Source organism: Ochlerotatus camptorhynchus, unplaced genomic scaffold (genome assembly GCF_037179485.1).
Source record: "Ochlerotatus camptorhynchus isolate MF236.1 unplaced genomic scaffold, CSIRO-AGI_Acam_v1.1 ptg000467l, whole genome shotgun sequence".
Lineage (NCBI taxonomy): Eukaryota > Metazoa > Arthropoda > Insecta > Diptera > Culicidae > Ochlerotatus > Ochlerotatus camptorhynchus.
Window position 1 is genome coordinate 2,140,001 of NW_027040953.1, and position 21,848 is coordinate 2,161,848.

The 21,848-nt window shown below is 42.2% G+C and overlaps 3 protein-coding genes across 3 annotated transcripts in view; 2 read left to right on the forward strand and 1 right to left on the reverse strand.

Annotated features, from left to right (window-relative positions):
* The window catches only part of LOC135712282 (phospholipase A1-like), an 88,306-nt gene extending 84,131 nt beyond the window's left edge, over positions 1-4,175 (reverse strand). Inside the window, exon 1 of the mRNA XM_065235246.1 lies at positions 3,756-4,175. The gene's annotated coding sequence lies outside the window, so the exon portion shown is untranslated. The remainder of the gene's footprint in view (positions 1-3,755) is intronic.
* Positions 4,176-13,692: 9,517 nt separating this feature from the next.
* LOC135712258 (histone H4-like) lies at positions 13,693-14,004 on the forward strand. The gene has a single exon (XM_065235215.1). The coding sequence runs from the start codon at positions 13,693-13,695 to the stop codon at positions 14,002-14,004; it is 312 nt and encodes a 103-aa protein (XP_065091287.1).
* A 5,464-nt stretch (positions 14,005-19,468) lies between these two features.
* LOC135712259 (uncharacterized) lies at positions 19,469-21,343 on the forward strand. Its single transcript, XM_065235216.1, has one exon. It carries the CDS (start codon positions 19,469-19,471, stop codon positions 21,341-21,343), a length of 1,875 nt encoding a protein of 624 aa, XP_065091288.1.
* Positions 21,344-21,848: the final 505 nt, after the last annotated feature.

Consider the following 21,848-nt stretch of genomic DNA (forward strand, 5'->3'; position numbering starts at 1 on the left):
TTGTGGGGTATAAGACAATATTTTCAAAAACCTCCTTTTACGAAGTAAATCCCAAATAACGAGGTTTTTTACGAACTAATTCGATTTACGAACCCCCGGTTTGGTTCATAAATGGAGGTTCCAGTGTATCTCCTAAATATCTCACGATATTAACGATTTTCTATATAAAATACACCCTTTTCAAACGTTAATTACTAATTAAATGCTTGAACTAAATGGAACTAAAAAGAGGGGTTATTTTTCATATTCATATCAAAACCTTTTTGTAAAATATGATTGGGAAGAACTAAAAAAAAAGGAATTTACACAATATTTTTGCTTAACTTTCGATGCCAAATGGCTTAAAATGCATGAAAGGTCGAGATCCAGTGTTAACTCGAAACAATTTTCAATCCACAAATCATCTTCCTGGGATTTCGGAAGAAAAAAAAAACAATTATTTGATGCATGAAATGTCGAGATCTTGTGTAAACTTGATTAGTTTTTCTGCCATTAAAAAAATTCAGGAACTTTTTTTCATCGGAAGTTCCGAATTTCGGAAATTGCCGTTTTCGAGCTATGATTTATTGAAAAATATCGAACACGCAATTTTGAAAAATAAGGCTTAGGTCAATGGCCCAATGCTGGCACAAACTTGGTTCATTGCCCCTAGAGAACAATTATGCAAATTTTCATGGAATTCGGAGAGGGAAAAATAAAATCGATTCGTCAGTCGGCTTGGAACTGCTCAGGAGAAAAAAAAATAAGAAGAACCAAGACACCTGGGCTTAATATTTAAAATCTTTTTTATAGTTTCATTTTCTTGATTGAGACGAATTAACATAAGTATCCGTAGAACAAGCACATAAAGTTAAATCTTTTACAGGTATTAGTTTTTTGAAAATACTTAAACATGATCGATGATGTTTAGAATTATTTGATGATATTTTCCAATGTATCAAGTTGTCTTGCCCCTTGGAGAAAACAACCTTCAAAAAGTTAATAAAGTTTCATGTACCTATCCCCATTGAACCACAAAACTTGTAACTTCTTATTTGAGTGAAAAATCATCATGAAAAATGCCGCTTGCAAACCGAGTGAACACAGGTCCGTTATTTCAATAACCACAGAAACTACCAATAATTTGCACATCAATCCATCCGCTAATTACTAATTTTAGATCCGACCAACAAGCGGAAGCAAAGTGATTCAACACAATACTATAAATTTCATAAACAAACTGTAGCCCATTCGGATCTGTCACCAGCGCAGCACCGTGCGCCCCTCATGCCCTGGACCCAAATCCATTCGAAAGGTTAACAATGCAAATAAACACACATTGCGCCGAATTTCACTTTCGTCATCATGTTCCGCGCGAACATTAAGCATCGCCGCGCACAGTGGAGCGAAGCAGGCCGGCTCATCAACAATTTATTGGTTATCGGTATAGTAGTGGGCTTATTTGGATGAGTGTGTAAAGAAGTAAGAGCTATTTTTAGTAAAACTTGATTTCCTAAAAACACACATTTTCTTGAAATACAATGAGCCAAACATATGGAAATTTCCGGAGTGATTTGAGATTTTAGCGTAATTGCTTTTGTAAACAAACACGTCAATCGCGAATTAAAGCAGAATCTCGTAAACAGACTATACCAAATGATAGAGAAATCATTCCTCTACGTGATAGTGTTATTATTTTTCGAGATTTCGCTTTTATTCACGATAAATCGGCGATTCACGTGTTTGTTTACAAATGCAATTACGCCCAAATCTCAAATCACTCCGGATTTGTTCTGCCAATCTGAAGCCATAATAATGATCTTTAAAATGCCGCTATTTTTTCTAAAATCCGCCTACTATGAAAAAAGTTGAAAATCGACCGATTTACTGAAATTACTCAAACTACACACATACTCTGCCAATAAAGTCCAAAGCTATACTGATAAATCAATAAATAGTTGTTCAACGACTAGTCAAAAATCTATCTACTCACAGTCTTTCAAAAAATTTCTTATTCAGGTGCACGCTCAATTTTGAGATACACTGTATATAGCTTATTAAAAAAAATGACTCAGGAGCAAAACATTATTCAATCATTCAAAATCATTGCAACCGGTTTTTGTATGGAGTCGTCCCACTGTGCAGCGGCCCCGTTCGACCCGCCTCTCCCGCTGACTGTGTGATGCTGTGTAGCGTTCCATCTTAAAGGCGACTCTCACCCGAGACCAGCTCGAATGATGTTAGCCAGCAATTATGGGAGTCCACCGTCCATTAAGCCATCGCACACATTAAGTCGCTGATGGTGTGGATAGTAAATTTATTTCATTTTCGAGAAATTCTCTCCCCTTCGTTGCGAGATGCCGCCGCCTACCGAAGCTTTGACAGGTGGCATCCATTTAATTGCTATCTGCTCGAGCGAACGATAATGAAAAGCAGGAACTGGCTGTATTGAAAGCGGTGTTAATCTGATGGTAACATTTTGCATTCGCTTAAATTATATTAAGGTCAATTCAAAATTTATTCAGAATAAAAAGATGTTTTCAAAATCTTTTATCGCTCATCAAAATTTGAGAAGTTTGCGGTTTTTTTTTTAAGATGATTTTTAGGATTGAAAACTGAATGGTCTGAATTTCATATATATACAGGGTGTTTGGTTCCGGGTTTTACATATTTTCAGGGCAGATAGGGTTCCTAAAGTTATGTAAAAATCCCCATGAAACATAGGGTCGGAAATGACTGCTAAGTGAGTTATTCAACATTTCAGTGCTAACATTTGAAAACGGCGCAAAAGCCATTTGTAAACAAATGGTTTGTGGGCCCTTTACTCGCTACCCGAAGAACGCCCACGCAAACCAACAGCGTGGGCGTTGGTTTTTATTTTTCCTCATTACACGGGGTTAACAGAAGTTAGTCTGTAAATTTTCGTAACACTCTCAACTTTGAATTTTCAACAGATTTTTTAAATTTTACCGAAGAGTTCCGCAATTCAAAAACTCGGTAAAAATTACTGACTCGATAAGTGTGTACTGTTGTATGGTTGGTGAAGAGGCTAGCATCTGGAGGCTATTTTCGGGCTAGTGAATGCCATCCATCGCCACTTATAATTCAGTAATACGCAATTTATTTCTTTATGTTTGATATGTTTACAAAGTTTGACAAACAGAAATGAGCATTGCAGTGTAGTTACCAATTTTCCAAGTCATAGACTTCAGATAACTGTTCAACGTCCCAGATTTTTTTTAACGGAATCATGAACAAAAAACCAAAGACCACTATGACAAACGCGACCGGTCTGAAGGGATCTTTTGGCTGACTAACCCGCATTAACAATAACCATAAGAAGGGCCTAACCACCAATTCGGGTTATCATCCCATCTTTATGTGGTATGGTCGTACCATCTATGATATCGTTAGTGTATGGTACATGTTTATTAGGGAATGAAAAGCGGGAGGCAGAACATAGAAATTGTTTTAAGGTGATACGATCCAGAACCTTGGGCAGTCATTTCCGACCCCATGTTTCATGGGGATTTTTTCATAACTTTAGGAGCCCTATCTACCCTGAAGATATGTAAAACCCGGAACCAAACACCCTGTATAGTAAACAATCATCGCTTAAAGAATAAATCGACTTCAAAATGTGTAGTTGATTTCAATGGTCCGAAGCAGAACTTCCAATTGGGATCAATTCAACCAACGGTTCAAAATCGAACCAGTCTAAAACTGTCCCCAGACGCCTATATTTGTTTGTTTTGGTCCACGAAGATAGCTCTCACCTCTTTCTCTTCCGACGTCGTTGTCGCTGTGCAGCGTTGTTGACTCTTTTACTTTTGCTCAACCGCTCTATCCGAATCGCCACCGGTTCTCCAATCTTCTCTTTCCCTGCCACGATTTCTTCGCACAACCTCTCTTCGCTTTACGATCGTGTGATCGTGCCTTCACTCAAATTACACTATCTTGCTAGCAGCCACGAGCTCGTCACTTCCCCTCTTCCGCGCTGCCGTTGTCACTAGTAGGAACTCCCGGACAGGGCTAATCCCGATAATTAGCGAAAATGACAAATAACGGCCAAACTTTCTTCCAAATCTCAAACACACGCCACGAACGGAGATCGAGTTCTTGTCCGAGTTGGTCAGTAAGTTAGCTCTGGAAAACGAGTGTCCTGCTTTTTGGGAAGACTGCGCGAACCGCGTCCACTATCAACGACCGCTGAATCTGGACTCGCTCGATGCGAGCTCTCCTCAATGGCTCTTAACGGTTTGTGATAGCAGCAGCGGCACGGGCAGCAGCCTATTTGAAGACGAACTGGATTTGCGGAACCCCTTACGCACCCTTGTGCCGAAGATGATGACGATGACGATCATATCCGACTCCAGGACTGCGGATGGTGAAATCATAGCCACAAATTGTGTGCGCTGTTGATTGATACTTGCTGCTTCAATTAAATGTGTGTATAGTGTATGTGTACTTACTTATAAGGAACTTCACTGGACGGGATCGGGTTTTTTTTTATAGCTCAAGATGATCAGTCAGAATAATGTTGAGATGCTTAACAGAGTACCGCCCAGCAGCGCAATTATATAGTAATTGTATGATCGACTACACTCTCGCAGGTATTAGATGATTTTTAATATATGCAGAAAAAATCAATCTCAATCTGTGGATCGCTTCCCAATGTAGAGCGGCAGGCTATCGTTAGATGCATAACAGGAATTCAATTTAAAACTCGATGAAAAATTTATTCAAATTGATAAACTTGTTTTCCTAGCTCAGGAGTACTGAAAGGCTGTAGAGCAGTCCCAAGCCAAATGAAGAATCTGAAAAATTCGACCTTCTCCGATTTGCATGAAACATTGCATAATTGTCCCATAGGGCAATCATTCACATTTTTGCTAAAATTTGGCCATTTTGGATCGTGACATTTTTTTCAAATTGGCATCTCTGACATTTTGACGTTGGATAACGTCTTTCGGCAACATACGGGGGTACAAAATTGAAAACAGTCATTTTGAATGAGTTACGAAAAATTAGAAGATTTTGAACGATAATAACTCAACCGTCTCTCGATAGATTTACGAGATAATGGCATCAATCGATTGGAAATATTTCTAGCAATTTGCTGAATGTTTCAAAACTATTGATTTCATTCTGTAAACTATTGAAAAATGGTTAAAAGTAAACCATTGTCTAAATATGGTGAAAATCGATTGATTTTTTTATATTCTTATACTTTCTCCAACCGAGACATCAGATGCGAGTATCTGACACCTCTGATATTTTCTGTTCTACTATATAACCGTCCAACAAGGTCGCCCGTTCCATCGGTCGCGAAGCTCGGCGAAGGTCCAGAACCCCGGTGAAGGAAGCTCCGGTGTGCCTACCTCGAACAGGTTTGCTGTTCTCCCCATGGATGGGAATATCCAGCCAGCTGTGTTGGAAAAACGCAGCAAGAAGAGAAAGAAGAATCGAGGCCAGTCCGATGTCACTGCGACGAACGCCAGCGACATCGGTGATTTCGGCGACGCCATCGGCAACAAAAATTCTGTCGGCCCGAGTGCGGCAAAAGTGAAGCTACCTCCATTGGTAGTGAAAAATGCCCATCTTAACGAGCTCATCGCAGATCTAGCGACGCTGGGCGTTAAAGCCGAATACAAGTTGGGCAGAGTCGGCACCAAGGTGGTGCTCCGTACCAAAGCGGAGTATGACTTGGTCGTCGCCCACCTGAGGACTTCCAAGGTGGAATTCTTCACCCACGACATTCCCGGTGAGAAGCCATTCAAGGTCGTCATTAGGGGCCTACCAAACTTCGACCCGAAGTTTATCGAAGCTGAAATCAGAGACCGGTACAAGCTGGCCCCAAGTGCCGTCTATCGGATGACAAGGAAGGACGAAAATGTGAAGGCGTATCCGGATAGCCTTTTCCTGTTACACTTCCAGAAGGGAACGGTGACGCTCAACGCGCTGAAGGCCATCCGCTCCATCAATTCCATCATCGTCCGCTGGGAGCCATACCGTGGCGGCCATCGTGATGTGACTCAGTGCCAACGGTGTCTGAACTTTGGACACGGCACCCGCAACTGCAACATTAAGCCACGCTGCAGCAACTGTGCTCAAGAACACGCCACTTCCAACTGCCCTGCGGATGGAGCCGTGGAATTAAAATGCGCCAACTGTGGTGGTGCTCACCAAGGTTCCGACAGACTGTGCTCCAAACGCGAGGACTTCAAACGCATCCGAAAACAGGCGACAACTAATAACCAACCAGGACGCAAGAAGGACAAAGTCCCGGCATTTCGGACGGAGGATTTCCCGCCTCTTCGTGCTCCTCAGCAACGGCAAGAGAATTCGTGGGTGCATTCCGCTCAAGTAACTTCTGGTGATTCTACTGGCCAAAGCTCTCCATCCCCCCTGGATTCTGGAGACAACCACCAGCGCAAAACAACAACCCCGATCTGTTCTCAGCGGATGAACTGATGGAAATTTTCGTCAACATGTCCGGTGCTCTTCGTAAGTGCCGCAATAAACCCGAACAGATCCAAGTGCTCGGTAAGTTCATCATCCAGTATGGTGTCTAAGCCGCTAACCATCGCTACCTGGAACGCTTGCCCTGTAAAAGCAAAACAGATTGAGCTTGCCGACTTCCTCCGCCTGCACAGCATCGACGTGGGCCTTCTAACCGAGACCCATCTAAAGTCCGGCGACAGCTTCTGGTTGCCTGACCACAACATTATCCGGCTTGATCGCACCAGCTCCAGGGGGGTCGTGTAGCGGTCATCGTCAGAAAGGGAATCAAGTTCTGCACTCTGCCCCACGTTCGCACTTCTATCATCGAGGCCGTTAGTGTGGAGGTGGAATCACCAACTGGAAACGTCCGGTTCATCGCCAGTGCACCGCCAACAATGGACTAGGAACTCAATTCAAGAACGACCTGACCGCCATCACCCGTACTAGCTCCCGATTCATCGTTGGGGGCGACCTGAACGCCCGCCATGAAGCTTGGCGGAACTACCAGCGGAACCGGAATGGATGTCTATTGTTCGACCACGCACAACATGGACTGTACACTGTGCAGTTTCCGGACGAACCAACTTTTATCTCTCCGGCGGGAAATCCGTCCACCCTGGACTTTTTCCTGTCAAACATCGTACTATCCAAGCCAGAGGCGCACAACGATCTCAGCTCCGACCACCAACAGGTGGTGACTGAAGTCGGTGTCAACGTGGTTCCTGCTAGAAGCTGCCTGCGTAAAGACTACCACCATGTCAACTGGGTGCAGTACGGACGAATGGTGGACAGCATCATCGACGAAAATCCACTGCTCGACACTGTAGATGACATCGACCGGGCGTTGGAAGGACTCCAACAGGCCATATCCGTGGCTGACGAGGCGTGTGTTCGACAAGTTCCTGTGAGGGGTAAGTTTGTTGCTATTGATTCCCACACCCAATTACTTATTCGGTTGAGAAATGTTCGTAGACGCCAGTTTCAGAGGACTGGAGATCTGGGCAAAAAACGTGAAATGGCCGATCTGAATAGGCAGATTGCTTCCAGAATGGACTCACTCCGAAATGAAAGTTTCGGGCGTGTTGTCCAGAATCTGGACGACCGCTCCAGACCATTCTGGAAGGTAGCCAAGGTCCTGAAAAATCATCCCAAACCCGTTCCACCTCTCAAAGTCGAAAATGATGACGATCGACTTTTAATTACCCCACAGGAGAAAGCACATGCGATCGGCAAGCATGTCGCTTCATCGCATTTGCTTGGCTCGACTATCCAAAGTCCGCTCGATGATCAGGTTGCGCAATGCGTTCAAAACCTAGATATCTCCCCTTGTGTCGTGCCTCCGGCGGATATGATTACAGTACAACATATTTGCTCAGCGCTGAAATGCACCAAGAACATGAAGGCTCCCGGGTTTGACGGTATATTTAACTTGATCTTGAAGAGACTCAGCATGAAAGTGCAGTCTCTTCTAACCACTATCTTCAACAGATGTTTGGAACTGCACTACTTTCCAAGCATCTGGAAAATAGCAAAAATCATACCAATCCGCAAACCCGGTAAGGATCCAACATTGTCTTCAAGCTACAGACCAATCAGCCTCCTTTCAGCGCTGAGCAAATTGTTCGAGAAACTCATTCTCAATCGTTTGCTCAAGTTTGTCGAGGAAAATAACATTCTACATCCGGAACAGTTTCGGTTCAGAAAGGGGCACTCCACCAATCACCAGCTGGTACGGGTGATGAATAACATCCGAAGTAACAAAGCTGTATACAAGTCCACAGCCATGGCCTTGTTAGACGTTGAGAAAGCGTTTGACAATGTTTGGCATGATGGACTTGTGACAAGCTTTGTAACTTCAACTTTCCTTTACATCTGGTTAAAATCACCCGTAACTACCTCCAGCAAAGGTCGTTTAAGGTATCGTTGAATGGTTGTCTTTCAGACACGTTTTCCATCCCAGCAGGAGTCCCGCAAGGCAGTCTGCTGGGCCCCTTGCATTTATACTTCCGACATTCCTCCCCTCGGTGACGGTTGCGTGTTTTTCCTGTTCGCAGATGATACCGCAATAGCCGTCAAAGGAAGGATGCCTCGCGAAATAACGAACAAACTTCAACGATGCCTTAACGCCTTTGCTGATTATGCCACCACGTGGAAATCAAAATCAATGCCTCCAAAACACAAGCGATCATGTTCCTCCATCGGCAATCGCCCAAACTGAAACCGGCTCCCTCTTGTACTGTAATCATGGATGGCACAAGGGTTGAGTGGTCCGCCGAAGTAACCTATCTCGGGATGTTGTTTGACGAAAAGCTCCTATTCCGCTCGCATGTGGAGAAAACCGTAGTCAAGTGTTCCGCCTTGGTTAGGAGTCTGTATCCGCTGATTTGCCGCAGATCCCGCCTCTCAAGGGTGAACAAACTGGCCGTCTACAAACAAATCATAGCACCTGCGATCCTCTACGCAGCTCCGGTGTGGGAATCATGTGCACAGACTCACAGGAACAAAATCCAGGTCGCTCAGAATAGAGTGCTGAGGATGGTACTTGATCGTCCTTTTGACACTAGAATAACAAATTTACACGAAGAGGCAGGCATTGCCAAAATAGATTCCAGAATTAACGAAATTAAGACTAAATTTGCACAAAAATGTAATTTATCAGAACATGCTTTGATAAGCAAATTGTATATAGTAGATTAGGTGTATATAGTAGTTGTAGGTTAGTTGTAGTTGTAAATAGTAGTTTTAAGTAGTCTCCTTTTTCAAATATTAAACAAACCAATCCCACCAAGGTGGTCATTCTCTAAAGCAGGCCTGATAGGACTAGGAACTGTAATTAATAATAATTGAAATTTCACAAGAACTAAAGTTGAAAAGACGCATCTGTGTCACTTGATAAGTTATATATGTAAAGCACACAAATTCAAGAAATATAGATCATTTAAAGTCAAAAAAAAAAAGTCAAAAGTCGCCCGTTCCATCATTGTCTATTCGATCGTCGACCCAGCAGCAGGGCAGCAGAGCAGCAGAGCAGCAGTACCAGAGCAGCGGAAGCAGAGCAACGGCAGCAGAGCAGCGGCAGCAGAGCCTGGGGGCGAAAGGGCAACTACGCCGAGTGCGTTGGTGCCAGTGCTCCGGTATACTGGGCCGCCGTCATGGAATGCCCAGCTGCTGCAGTTCTCAGTCGATCGTATTCACCGTCTGCTCCGCAAGGGCAACTACGCCGAGCGCGTTGGAAAAATGGCCCTTTTCAGGGCCACAACATTATCAAGAAAGAGTTTAACGATTACTTTTCTAATTGCGAAGATTCAGCAGAGCCATATTTTATCTCGAAAAATAGTTTTAAAATTCTTAACAACGAGAATCTTGAAAACATAATAAAATTTACTTAGAAAGTACCATATGTTATTTTCTAGTGGACCTTTTCACTTTGATGCTACATGAAAATAAGGTGAAATTCATTTCCAAATCATATACCGGACCCGGCTGTGTTTGTTTTCAAAATCTCGAAAACAAACCCCCGCACACGTTCTACTTCGTTACTTCTAGACTAACATTTGAAAGGGGCGGAAGAGCCAAAATGTAAACAAACCATATTTTGGCACATATAGAGAGAACAGTTCACAAACTACTCGATAAACACGAAAAAGTAGAAGAAAATATCACTTCATATCATCAAAAACGTTTCTTCTTACATGGCGGATTTCCAACTTTCAACTCGATGCAATTGGTTGTTACGCCTTGCACCAGAACAACGAATTATATTGTTTTAATATGCCAAACGTATTGATTCTGTAGTATCTAGTCACGCCCGATTCATTTGAAACGCATCCGATTGATATTTCACGTGTAAACAACGAACAAAAAGAAGACCAAAACAATCTCCGGGCGTAATTCCACTCTCACAAAATTTACGAACGAAGAACCAAGGCGGAACAACAAACAAAAAATCCCGATGGTGTACTTCCATGGCGTATCACCAGTGTTTTGACAGTTCAAAGTGTGGAAGATCTGGGGGGTAACAACATGTATGAAATTATCAGAGCGTATGATGTTTTCTTCTCAATTTCACGACAAAGAAAACTTATTTGAGGTTTTAATTATGCATGATAATAGATTACACTATTAACTATATGTCAAGCTTATAAAATCATCCAGAAAATGGAAAGTCGTGAAATAGGATTAATTTTTAGGTCATCAAAATTCGGAAGCGATTTTCTCGATATGGTTTTTTTTAAGTTCCGCCCTTTTCAAATGTTAGTCTAGACTTAAACTAGACTAGAACGGAACGAAAGGTCACTTCAACTCTTTTGAATTATTGTGGTGGCCCTGAAAAGGGCCGGTTTTGTCAAGATACGACGAGCCAGCTGGATGTCCTTCGGCATGATAGTGACGCGCTTGGCGTGGATGGCACACAGATTGGTATCCTCGAACAGACCGACCAGATAGGCCTCGCTAGCTTACTGCAGAGCCATAACAGCTGAGCTCTGGAAGCGCAGATCGGTCTTGAAGTCCTGGGCAATTTCACGGACCAGACGTTGGAAAGGCAACTTTCGGATCGGCAGTTCGGTGGATTTCTGATAGCGACGGATCTCACGCAAGGCGACGGTGCCTGGCCGGTAGCGATGGGGCTTCTTTACTCCTCCGGTGGCTGGAGCGCTCTAGCGAGCGGCCTTCGTTGCCAGCTGCTTGCGAGGAGCCTTTCCTCCAGTGGACTTGCGAGCGGTCTGCTGAGCTGGTTGTGATGTGTATGCAATGAAAGCACACTGTGGAATAAAAAATAAAAATCACATCCATTCTGTTTTATACAGCGTTGCCAGGTCATTTTCATAAATATCTGGACCAGTTAGAATTTAAAATCTGGAAAAATCTGGAAGGCTCCAAAAAATCCTGTTTTTAACATAATGCTATTGAAATCAAAGTGATGTGCCAATCTCCCGTAAAAATCGGTCAGTATGATCATCTGGAATTTATTCAAAGTATCAGAATGTTTATGAATTACATGTTTAAATAAATTATATAAAAAACAAATAACTTGTTAGCATTGCTTAAATCGTTCAAAAGTTAAGAAAAGTATTGACACAGTATGCCCAAAAAGTTAGAATATCCATTACGCAGCATTTCAAAAATTGAGTTAAATCGTTGGTAAAATACCGCTAAAAATATTTTTAGAATTGCTTTTTAAGCTGTACCTTTTTTGAAAGAATGAAAAGCAAAGAATCAGGCGATGTAGTCCTTATGTCTTGAAGATTTTAATAGTTCTAAATAATTCTAATATTACCCTGAGGTTGATCCAACTTACAATTTAAGTCTTGACATCTACTATGATTAGGCAGTAGGTATTTTTATTTTAAAGTAAAATTCACAAGGCTCAAGTGGAAATCAAAGCCTAACATCGTGGTATTCACACACAGTTTACCTAAACTACAGGTAACTCAACTGTTTGCATTACCATTACGAATCATTTTATTATATAACTAAAATGAAAGTCTGAAAATGGAATTTACATATTTCCTGGGTCCCAGATCATGAAACTTTTTGTTAGTCTGAATTTACATGGAACTCTTTACAGGATATCTTCGTCTTTTTTCAGAGTTCCATTTGAATCATCGTAGAATTCCATTATACTTCTATTCTGGATTCCCCTAAAATAATCTTGATAATATCCAAACGTTTCCAGTAACATTCTAAGAGTTCTCTTGTTATCTCTTATAAATCACTCTCCGATTCCACAACTCCCTCAAACTAGCAATAATTTTCAATTTTGTTTTCATCTTTCTCTATGAAATTCCATTAGAATATTCTTAATAATTTCCTTGGCACACTCTTCAGAATGACTGTCACACTATTCTCCTCCCAGAAATTACCAGCATAAATCCGATTAAATTTCTCAAAATTTGAACAGAATTCCATTGAAATTATTCTTTTCGTATCAGCATACTCCTTAAGTTTCATCATAAGAACTTTCTTCTATTTCTCTTCCGAATACTATTGTCATTCTTCACAAAATCTCCATGCAATTGTCATCAGAGTTTTCAAAAGACAACTGACACTGTCTTCAACCAGAGGTTGCACAGACGGAAAACTTTACCCTAGAAAACTGACAACACACCACACCCAGTAGACCAGTAGGGAAATTTTCAGGTTGCGAAAAGTTCCACTGGCTGGAGCGGGAATCGAACCCTCACTTCGTGGCACTTACAATACGCCTGAAGGACGGGTGACACCACACGACCACGAAGCATACAAAGATGGATGGAACTCTACTCAGAATTAACTTGAAATTCTCCTTTGGCTTTGCAAAGAATTTGCCTCACACTTCACTGTAAACTATTTTCAACATTACCCTAAAATTCTGGGGCAATTCAGAATTCTAAAGAAAGTCAGACTACTGTAAATCGATATTCACAGGTTCTTTAAAAAAAATGCTAAAAATTATCAGTTGCCTTTCAAATTTGCCTTATGAATTATCTTCAAAAATCTCACAAACAAACTTCAAAGTCCTGGTGGTTGTCTAGATTCAAAAGCCTTGCTCATTTTCCAAGGCTGAATTTATTGTTTTCAATCCTGACAGTTTTCGATTTATCTAAATTAAAAAAATATGAAGATTCCTCGATATTGAAATTTTGTTTTTTTTTTTTTAACTAGAAAATAAATAAAAATTCCAATTAAACAAACATTCAGGCCCACTATTGTTAATAGTTTGAAGATTTTTTCCAGCGAATAATCTTTAGAAAATGGCTCCATTTTCATGATTTTGAAACCCATTAACATGCAAACATGTTATAACAATTCCATGTGCGATGTTGTAATAACTTCCAACGTTGATGGCCTTTAATAATTAAAGAAGCAGTTTTTATTTTTTTTATTAGAGTATAAATCAATTGCAATGATATTTTTAAAGCAACATGTTTGAAAAATCTGGGAAAATCTGGAACATATTTTAAAAATCTGGAAATATACGTGATCTGTCTGTGTATCTGGCCGGATGACCGAAAATCTGGAAAATCCAGATAAATCTGGAATACTGGTAACGCTGGTTTTATAACATGCGTTTGCTGTGTTCAACCAATCAGAAACGATGAAAGAACAAGAACACAACAACTAACCAAAAGAATTTAACCCTCGAGTAGGTATAAAACAGCCAAAATTTTAAATTTTTGTTCACTTTTGTTTCAACCTTCATCGACGTTACAATTGTCATACTAGAAAATGACTGGACGTGGCAAGGGTGGAAAAGGACTTGGCAAAGGAGGAGCCAAGCGTCACCGAAAAGTGTTGCGTGACAACATCCAGCGCATCACTAAACCTGCAATTCGTCGTTTGGCTCGTCGTGGTGGAGTTAAGAGAATTTCCGGTCTCATTTACGAAGAAACCAGAGGAGTGCTGAAGGTATTTCTGGAAAACTTTATTCGTGACGCCGTTACTTACACCGAACATGCGAAGAGGAAGACTGTCACCGCCATGGATGTCGTTTACGCTCTGAAGCGGCAGGGACGTACTATGTACGGATTCGGAGGTTAATTTAGTATAATCGACTCAGAACAAAAAACCGGCCCTTTTCAGGGCCACCATAAAATTTAAAGGTGTTTAAGAATTGACTTTCTTGCCGGAATGTGAAAGGTTAAAGTGATGTGATGGAGCGTTCATCAATCTGCGGGTGTTAAGCTTAAATCAACGTAGGTCCTGCTGGTTACCGCTACTAATCCAGTACCGACAATATTCTGCATACATTTTGGTGTGGTAGTTCCAGATACGTCGTGCACTTCCGGAATCGAGAGAAGAAATTAATGAAAACGCCTGAGAAAAATGTTAATTAAGATATTTATCTTTGCATAATCAAATAAGCTGTTATCGGAATTTTAAAGATAAATAGTTAAGGTATCAGCTCACCAGTAACAAAAATGGCTGAGGTCAGCATCATTCCTACAATATCACACTCTTTCATCATTCATTAGACACAAGCAGCATCTTCTCGTGACAAAACCTTCGATAGTAGCTGTTGAAAAAATTACAGGGGCATTAACATTTTTAAAATATGTGAGAATAATAGTTTCTCTGTGTATTTGCTTTCATTAAAAGTGAACATTTGTATTGTGAATGCTATAAATGTATGTACCTCCAAACAGGATGCTGAAAAACGTTTAGATCAATTCAATTGAATTTCAAACAATGCTCAATGTTTCAGAAAATAACAGCAAATAGTTGAAAATCAATTTCAAATTTCTCAAGTAAATACTTTGATTGTGGCATAAAACTGAACCCTTAGACCTATGCTGGATTTTTCCTGTGTTACACTGTGTATAACTAAGGCTACACGACAAATTATGATTATCTTCTTTCAGCAAAATTGTTTGCTGAAAATTGACCAGCAAAAATATGTTGAAAGCAGATATTTTTTTATTACTTTGATTAAAATTTAATCAAAGTTATTGCTGTAAAAATGAACAATGTCAAACGAGCTGTCAAGTGGATTTGTATATTTTTTTCGGTGTAGTTGCATGATCTTTTGCCAAACTGTACAAGCAAAGTATTTAGCAGAAATTTTCTGCTGTTAGAAAAGGCTTTATCTTTCCTTATTACTATAGTACCTATACGGCAAGATACGAACATAATTTGGCAAGGAACTATTATCCCTAATGACATCGTCTTTATTTCTAGAAGGTTCAATCTACTTAACGTTCAATGCAATCATCAAAATGTCCCGGAAACATAGACCTTTTCGACGTTTAATCGTCTTTCTCTATCTAGCGCACATCAATGAATTGACGGTTGGTTTTCCCACTAATCTGTTTCCCTCTTGCTCGCACTCGTTCGATTTAAATGGTGCAGTAGTGTGCGCCGATTAAACGTTAAAAAGCTCTATTGACAACAAACTTAGGCTTATGGTTATGACTGGACGTTTTTCAGGACGACCACAAATATTCACACGAAAGAGTTGATTTTATCGTGTTTTCTAGTAAACTTGGAAGGCATACATTGCTTTCGGCTTGATCGGTGAATCTATCATTAATCAAAACCGTCCTTTTCAGGACGCTCACACTGCTGTAGTTTCATCATTTTGGTGGTGACGCTTCCCTATCACGGACATCATATTTTACTTGTTAAATCTAGTCAGAATGTATCTTTTCCTAAAAGTCAGTAAGTGGTTCCGTGATACTAAGTGCAATTTAGTGAAAATAGTGAGTGAAAGTGAAGTGTGGAGTTCGTAGGCGTCACCATGTCTCAAAATTTGAACAGAAAGTACTTACAAAATTTTCGTAAGCGTACGAAGGAGCAGCGAATGCTGAGCGTACTGCTGCCGAGCGAATGCTGAGTTATCGGGCCAGCAAGAAAGCCGCCAGGGGTGATACGTCTTCAGCTGCTGGTTGGGACGCTGGAGAAGGCCCTTCAACTCGCGGTAGGAAATCTTAAATACATTTTCTTCGAATTTTTGATAAATTCTTTGTGTTTATATCACATATTATTTGACATCCACATTTTTGCCGTACTATTAATTGTGCGCAAATATTTGGTGTATTTGCTTATTGAACATTATTCATTATTCAGCACGAACTTATTTCTGTTGAATAATGTCTTATAGTATAATATAACGAGTGTTAAGTTTGCCGAATTAAATTCTGCCGTCACTGTAGCCATCAACAAGAAAACCAATCTTGCTCCCTCAATCCGATCCACTCTCAGACCCTGCCGGTAATCTGTTGTGGATACCGGTTTGACTGCACACGGGCAGTGGTTCTCTGGCCTGTTGATGTTAGTGAGTGACAGAGTTTGATTCATCGACCGTCATAAGTATTTCCGCATCTTTGACTGCAAACTGTACATATCAAATTACTTAATTTACATAAAGTCATTCTGAAATACCATGCAGCATACTAGAAACAAACAATTAATGGTTATCATAATAAATACAACATCGCCAATATGTATATAATCGCCATAGGATGGAACAAGTAAAGATGCAAATCATCAATCTGGTTATAATACAAATCATCACATTATTTGACAGTTGGAGTTGGGTTTGTGCGCCTGTGTAGATCTATAATGGTTTCTATTACGTTTAAAAGAAAAATCAAACCAGCTACTCAAGTTTGTTTGTAAACAAACTCAATCAACTGCCTAATATGGCCGACTCGCGAATTTGACACATGGGTACACCTTTATGTACTCATCTTGGTTTATCCTTCGACTAATGTCAAATGTCTCGAACAGAGACAGCAGCAGGTTTCGCCACCATTATCATTTCCCACCCGATTTCAAAACATCACGCCACCCACCGCGGACTTTCAAACAATTCTCTCTGTGTGTTTATATCACATCTTATATTATTATCGATCAAATTTTTCAAAATACACATTTTGCCGTAGTATTATTTGTACACGGTTTTATTTAGAATTCAAGAAACTATTTTATTCTTGTATAACAATTAAGATTTTTCTGTTGTTTATACTAATGTCAATATGCTAAGTTTTATCCTATTGCTTTTGATCTGTCAATAATGTGTAATTTCATTTGTCAATATTGTCTCGGTGAGAACTATTCTAATGAGCTAATCACTACGCTTTCTTCGTGGAGTATTCAACACCACCCGTGCTGCCCCGGTTCCATCATCACCACCTGTTCGAGCGGAGTCAATCAACGGTTTTGCTGCTATGGAGGTTGATGCAATCCCGATCAACGATATTCCGTCACCGTCCACCCCACAGCTGACGAAGATCATGAGTTCAGTGAACCTCACGATAATTCGATCGCTAGTCAAGGAGGACCCAACTTTGACCGAGCTGATCGGGAATTCAAGAAGCGTTTCTTGGATAATGAGTTCGGACATGCCTGCAACGTGTGTTTAAGGCTTTGGTTCGTTCGTGATCTAAAGCCAATTACTTCTGCCGAGGCTGCTGTTCTGTCGGCCACCAACTTCTTTGGGAGTGTGGTCGGATTTTCGGCTTGTGCTACATACCGAAGCAGCTTGAAACGTGGATCTATTCCTACGCTGTCGCAGTCGAATGGCTTCACCTATCCTGACATTCCACCAAATCTGCCACCACTGGATCCGATAGCGAAGCGACTGGTTTCACCCAGGCTGAACTTTATGCAGCTGCGACGCTTGCGTCATGCTGCTGGAAGTATGGCTATTGTTGGCCAAATAATAAATATTCCGGTGGATGTGGTCCAGATGGTGAATGAGCTTCCCCGCCAGCTGGATGACGATTATGCGTTCAATGTGTGCATCAAGAGACACTTGATCCATAAATCGAGCTATCTCTCCGGCTATGTCAAGAAGCACACCGTTAAAGCCTGGTTGGAATATCTCTGCACCACTCCCTTGTACAGGCAGAACGGAATAGTGTTCAACGAGGAGAATTTGATGGCCATCGATCAGACCCCTCAACCGTTCGAACTGGAGATCATCGACGCATCGAACGAGGTAGAGCTACTGATTGGCCAACAGCACACCCTCCTATGGAATGAGGACAACTGTCTGGAAATAGCTCCGGGGCAAAATCGAACGCCGCTGTCCATTATATATGATGAGTTTGCCGAAGAGCTGTCGTTTCCGGATATTTACCTGGGCCATGGTAGAGCATTCAATCCGGATGTACGGGTAACTCCATTTATGATGGCTATCGACGCGGCGCCAAACATGAGCATGTTCTGTACATGGCGATGAAGATCATGCGGTTGCGTGTGTCTCAAGGATTGAGTAACACCTTCAAGTGTATGGGTACAGCCAACATCACACGTGCTCAGCTAGAAGACAGACAATTCTTGGAGACTTGCATCGAACGCAACCTGTCGTTCATGAAGACCATTCCAAACTCGGTGCAGTACTGGCAAAAAAGGAAACGGGACGTATTCGCGATGATTCGCCAGCTGGGAAAGCCAACTATGTTCCTGACGCTGAGTGCAAGCGAAACCCGGTGGCCTCATTTGCTCGCCATACTGCAAAAGCTATCGAGCAACGAAGCTGGTGTTGCAGATACCGTACGGGAACTAACTGCACTGCAACGGGCCACGCTGGTGAGTGACGATCCAGTCACGTGCTGTGTGTACTTCAATAAGCTCGTCGATGTCTTCAGCTGCTATCCTCGCGTCAATACAGCCCGTTCGGAAGATACTATGTGGTTGATTATTTCATACGCATAGAGTTCCAGCATCATGGCAGCCCACACGCTCACATCCTCCTCTGGATGGCTAACGATCCCCAGGAACAGTTATCTGAGAACATGCCCGCTACCGTCGAGCTGATCGACATGCTGTGCTCCGTTAATGCTGAAGACTTGCCTGAAACGTATGGCAATCAGGTAAATCTAAATTGCTTAAACTATGACGATTAGTTACTGACTAGTCTTGATATATTTTTAATTTAAGGTTCATAAGCACACGTTTACCTGCTTCAAGCGTAACGACAAGCGGTGCCGGTTTAATATTCCCTACTGGCCAATGGATCAAACCCGCATTCTGCTCCCCATCACAGCAGGTGACGGTCGACTCGATCAGTTGAAACAACAGGCGACGAAAATGCGAGAAGCTTTGGAAACCAAGGTTTTCGACAGCCTCGATGCGTTCCTTGTTGACTGCAACTGCACCTACGAACGGTATCTCGATGTTATTCGCTCCTCGATCAGCCGACCAACTGTCATGTTGAAGCGCTCTATGTCACAATTGTGGACCAATTCTTTCAACCCGTGGATCGCTGGGAAACTGGGCTCCAACATGGATCTGCAGTTTATATTGGAGGTGTTCTCGTGTGCTGCCTACGTCGTAGATTATGTAAATAAATCAAACAAGGGCATAAGCAGCTTTCAACGTGAACTCGTTAAGCTGCAGGAAGAGCATCCAGATCAAGACTACGGTGGGTTCGGCGTGGTATCTGCTTCGGCAATCGATGTCGGAAGCTAGCCGAAAGGTACTGTTTTATTGAGCTAATATTATTTCAAATTATAGTTGAAATTTTCCTACTTTTATAGGTTGAGTTCATTCCGACAATATGTGGCCACAGCAGCGTATCAAGTCCCGAAAGCGTACCGAACAAATGGACGAGGAAGGACTTCAGCCTGATTCCATCGACGTTTGGACCCTCAACATCATCCAACGATACGAGGCACGTGCAGGGTTGGATGATGTGTGTTTGGCGGATTTTGCCGCACACTACACGGAGGATAGGAAGAGCGGCCGTAAAACCTACAAGTTGCGTGGCTTTCCTCGTGTGCTGCGGTGGTGCTCGTATGACATGACGGACACGATCGAGTACAAACGGGTGATGGTACTACTCTTCATACCATTCCGCAATGAAGTTTGCGATGTGCTCGACCGGAACAAATTTGAGCAATTGTACGTTGAACATGGCGCCACCATACTCGCCAAACGCAAAGAGTACGACTGCGATATCAACCTTGAGCAGATCGTTAACGAATATATTCGGATCTCTGATAACGATGGTGATCAGCAGGTGGTTGGCAGCAAGAAGCACGACGAGTTCGTTCGCACCATCAATATGGAACCCAATGATGACGACATCCATACCCTGCCTACTGGACCCTTTGCTGCAGTCGTCAAACAGCGTTCGAACGTTATGCCGAAGCAGGCCTACTGCGAGATGGTGCGCGCTACAAACGCAGAGCAACGTGGTTTGGTTTTGCAAATTATCGACAACTTGCACAGTTTCGATGGCAACAGAAAGCCCGTACATATATTCTTCACTGGCCCGGCATGCTGTGGTAATCAGAAGATTCTGATGGAAACTGTCAATCGGTTCAGTCAGGCGCACAACAGGCAGAACAATGCCTACGTTGCATGTGCCTCTACTGGGAAGGCAGCAGTTGCCATCGGTGGAACCACAGTGCATTCGGCGTTCAAAATTACCATGGCTCGTAGGCAGAGCAATAGCCTGAGCTTTGAAGTGTTGCAGTTGTACCGTAATGCATTTGCGAACGTCAAAATGATCATCATCGACGAGGTCAGCATGCTTGGTGCCGATGTGCTCAACACCATCAACATCCGGCTTCAGCAGATCACCTCGAACCATGATGTTCCGTTCGGCGGAATGCAACACGCTCGACCAGTGTTCAAACCTTGTGCCAACTCTATTATTGATGCGGTGTTGTGGCAGTCGCTTGATTTTTATCCGCTGGTTCAGGTTATGCGCCAAACCAACGAAGAGTTTTCATCCATCCTAACCAAAATCGGTAACGGAGAACGATTGTCACCGGATGAGATTAAGCTCATTGAGAGCAGATTTCGCACAGCTGAGTGGTGTCAGCAGAATGTACCCCGTGCGATCCGACTGTTTCACCGGAACATCGATGTGGAACGGTACAATTCTGAAGCGTTGGTTGATCGCGATGCAGTTGATTGTACGGCTGATGACGTCTACTCGGGCTACAAAGACAACTCGCAGCTGGCTGGTGCTCGCACGAAAATGCATAAGATGAGTACTGTGGAGACTGGGGGCCTACCATACCTACTGCGGCTTGCACTGGGAGCTCCGTATATGTTGACCACCAATGTTGACGTCGAGGATGGCATCGTGAATGGCGCGATCGTGGAGCTTATGTTCGTCGAGCATAAGGAGGATGATCCCCAGCAATCTATCTCAAGACTCTGGATGATGTTCGAGAACGAATCCTTCGGAAAGATTCTGAGGGTGAAGGCCAGACCGTTGGTTGCCATGAAGCCTACCGTTTTGAAGCATGAATGGACCCCTATCGTGATGCGATCGGCGAACATCAACCTCAACGGTGGCGTCAAGTGCAGGAGAGTACAGTTCCCTGTGGTTAGCGCATGTGCCCCAGGGCCACCAATAATTCGACAAAGAGTTAGTTTTGAAGACAATTTCTTTCCAGAATATCACAGTTACACTTAAATTTGGGGACTATACTGGGGTGTGGGAACGCTGGAAGGGGAGATGCTGTCTGTCTTCGAACTATGATGGATGTTGAACTAAACTTAAACTAAATTAATCCTAAATGAACTGAAATCTACTTAACCTAAATGAACTAACTAAATCCTACAGCTAAACTTATAGTTAAAACTTAATCCTATAAATTGAAAGTGCTCTAAAATTATGTATCAGTAACCCTAATCGATGAAGAGAGAAATGAGTAGGATGCTGCGCGCATGCGCAACACACGATAGCGTCCACTTGTAGTGGTCATTTTGCCATTTGTACATAGATAGGAGATAAAACAAATTGTAAATATAGGATAGTACAAAATATACCGTCGGAAGCGATACATCCCGTTTTCTGCTGTAGTCCGGTCGTAGATTAAAGAGAAAAGTAAACCCAATCCAGTAGTGCAATTAATTAACTATTTCCTTGAGTGATCCGAAAGTGTTCCTGTGACGACTATTAGCTTAAGTGGTCAAGC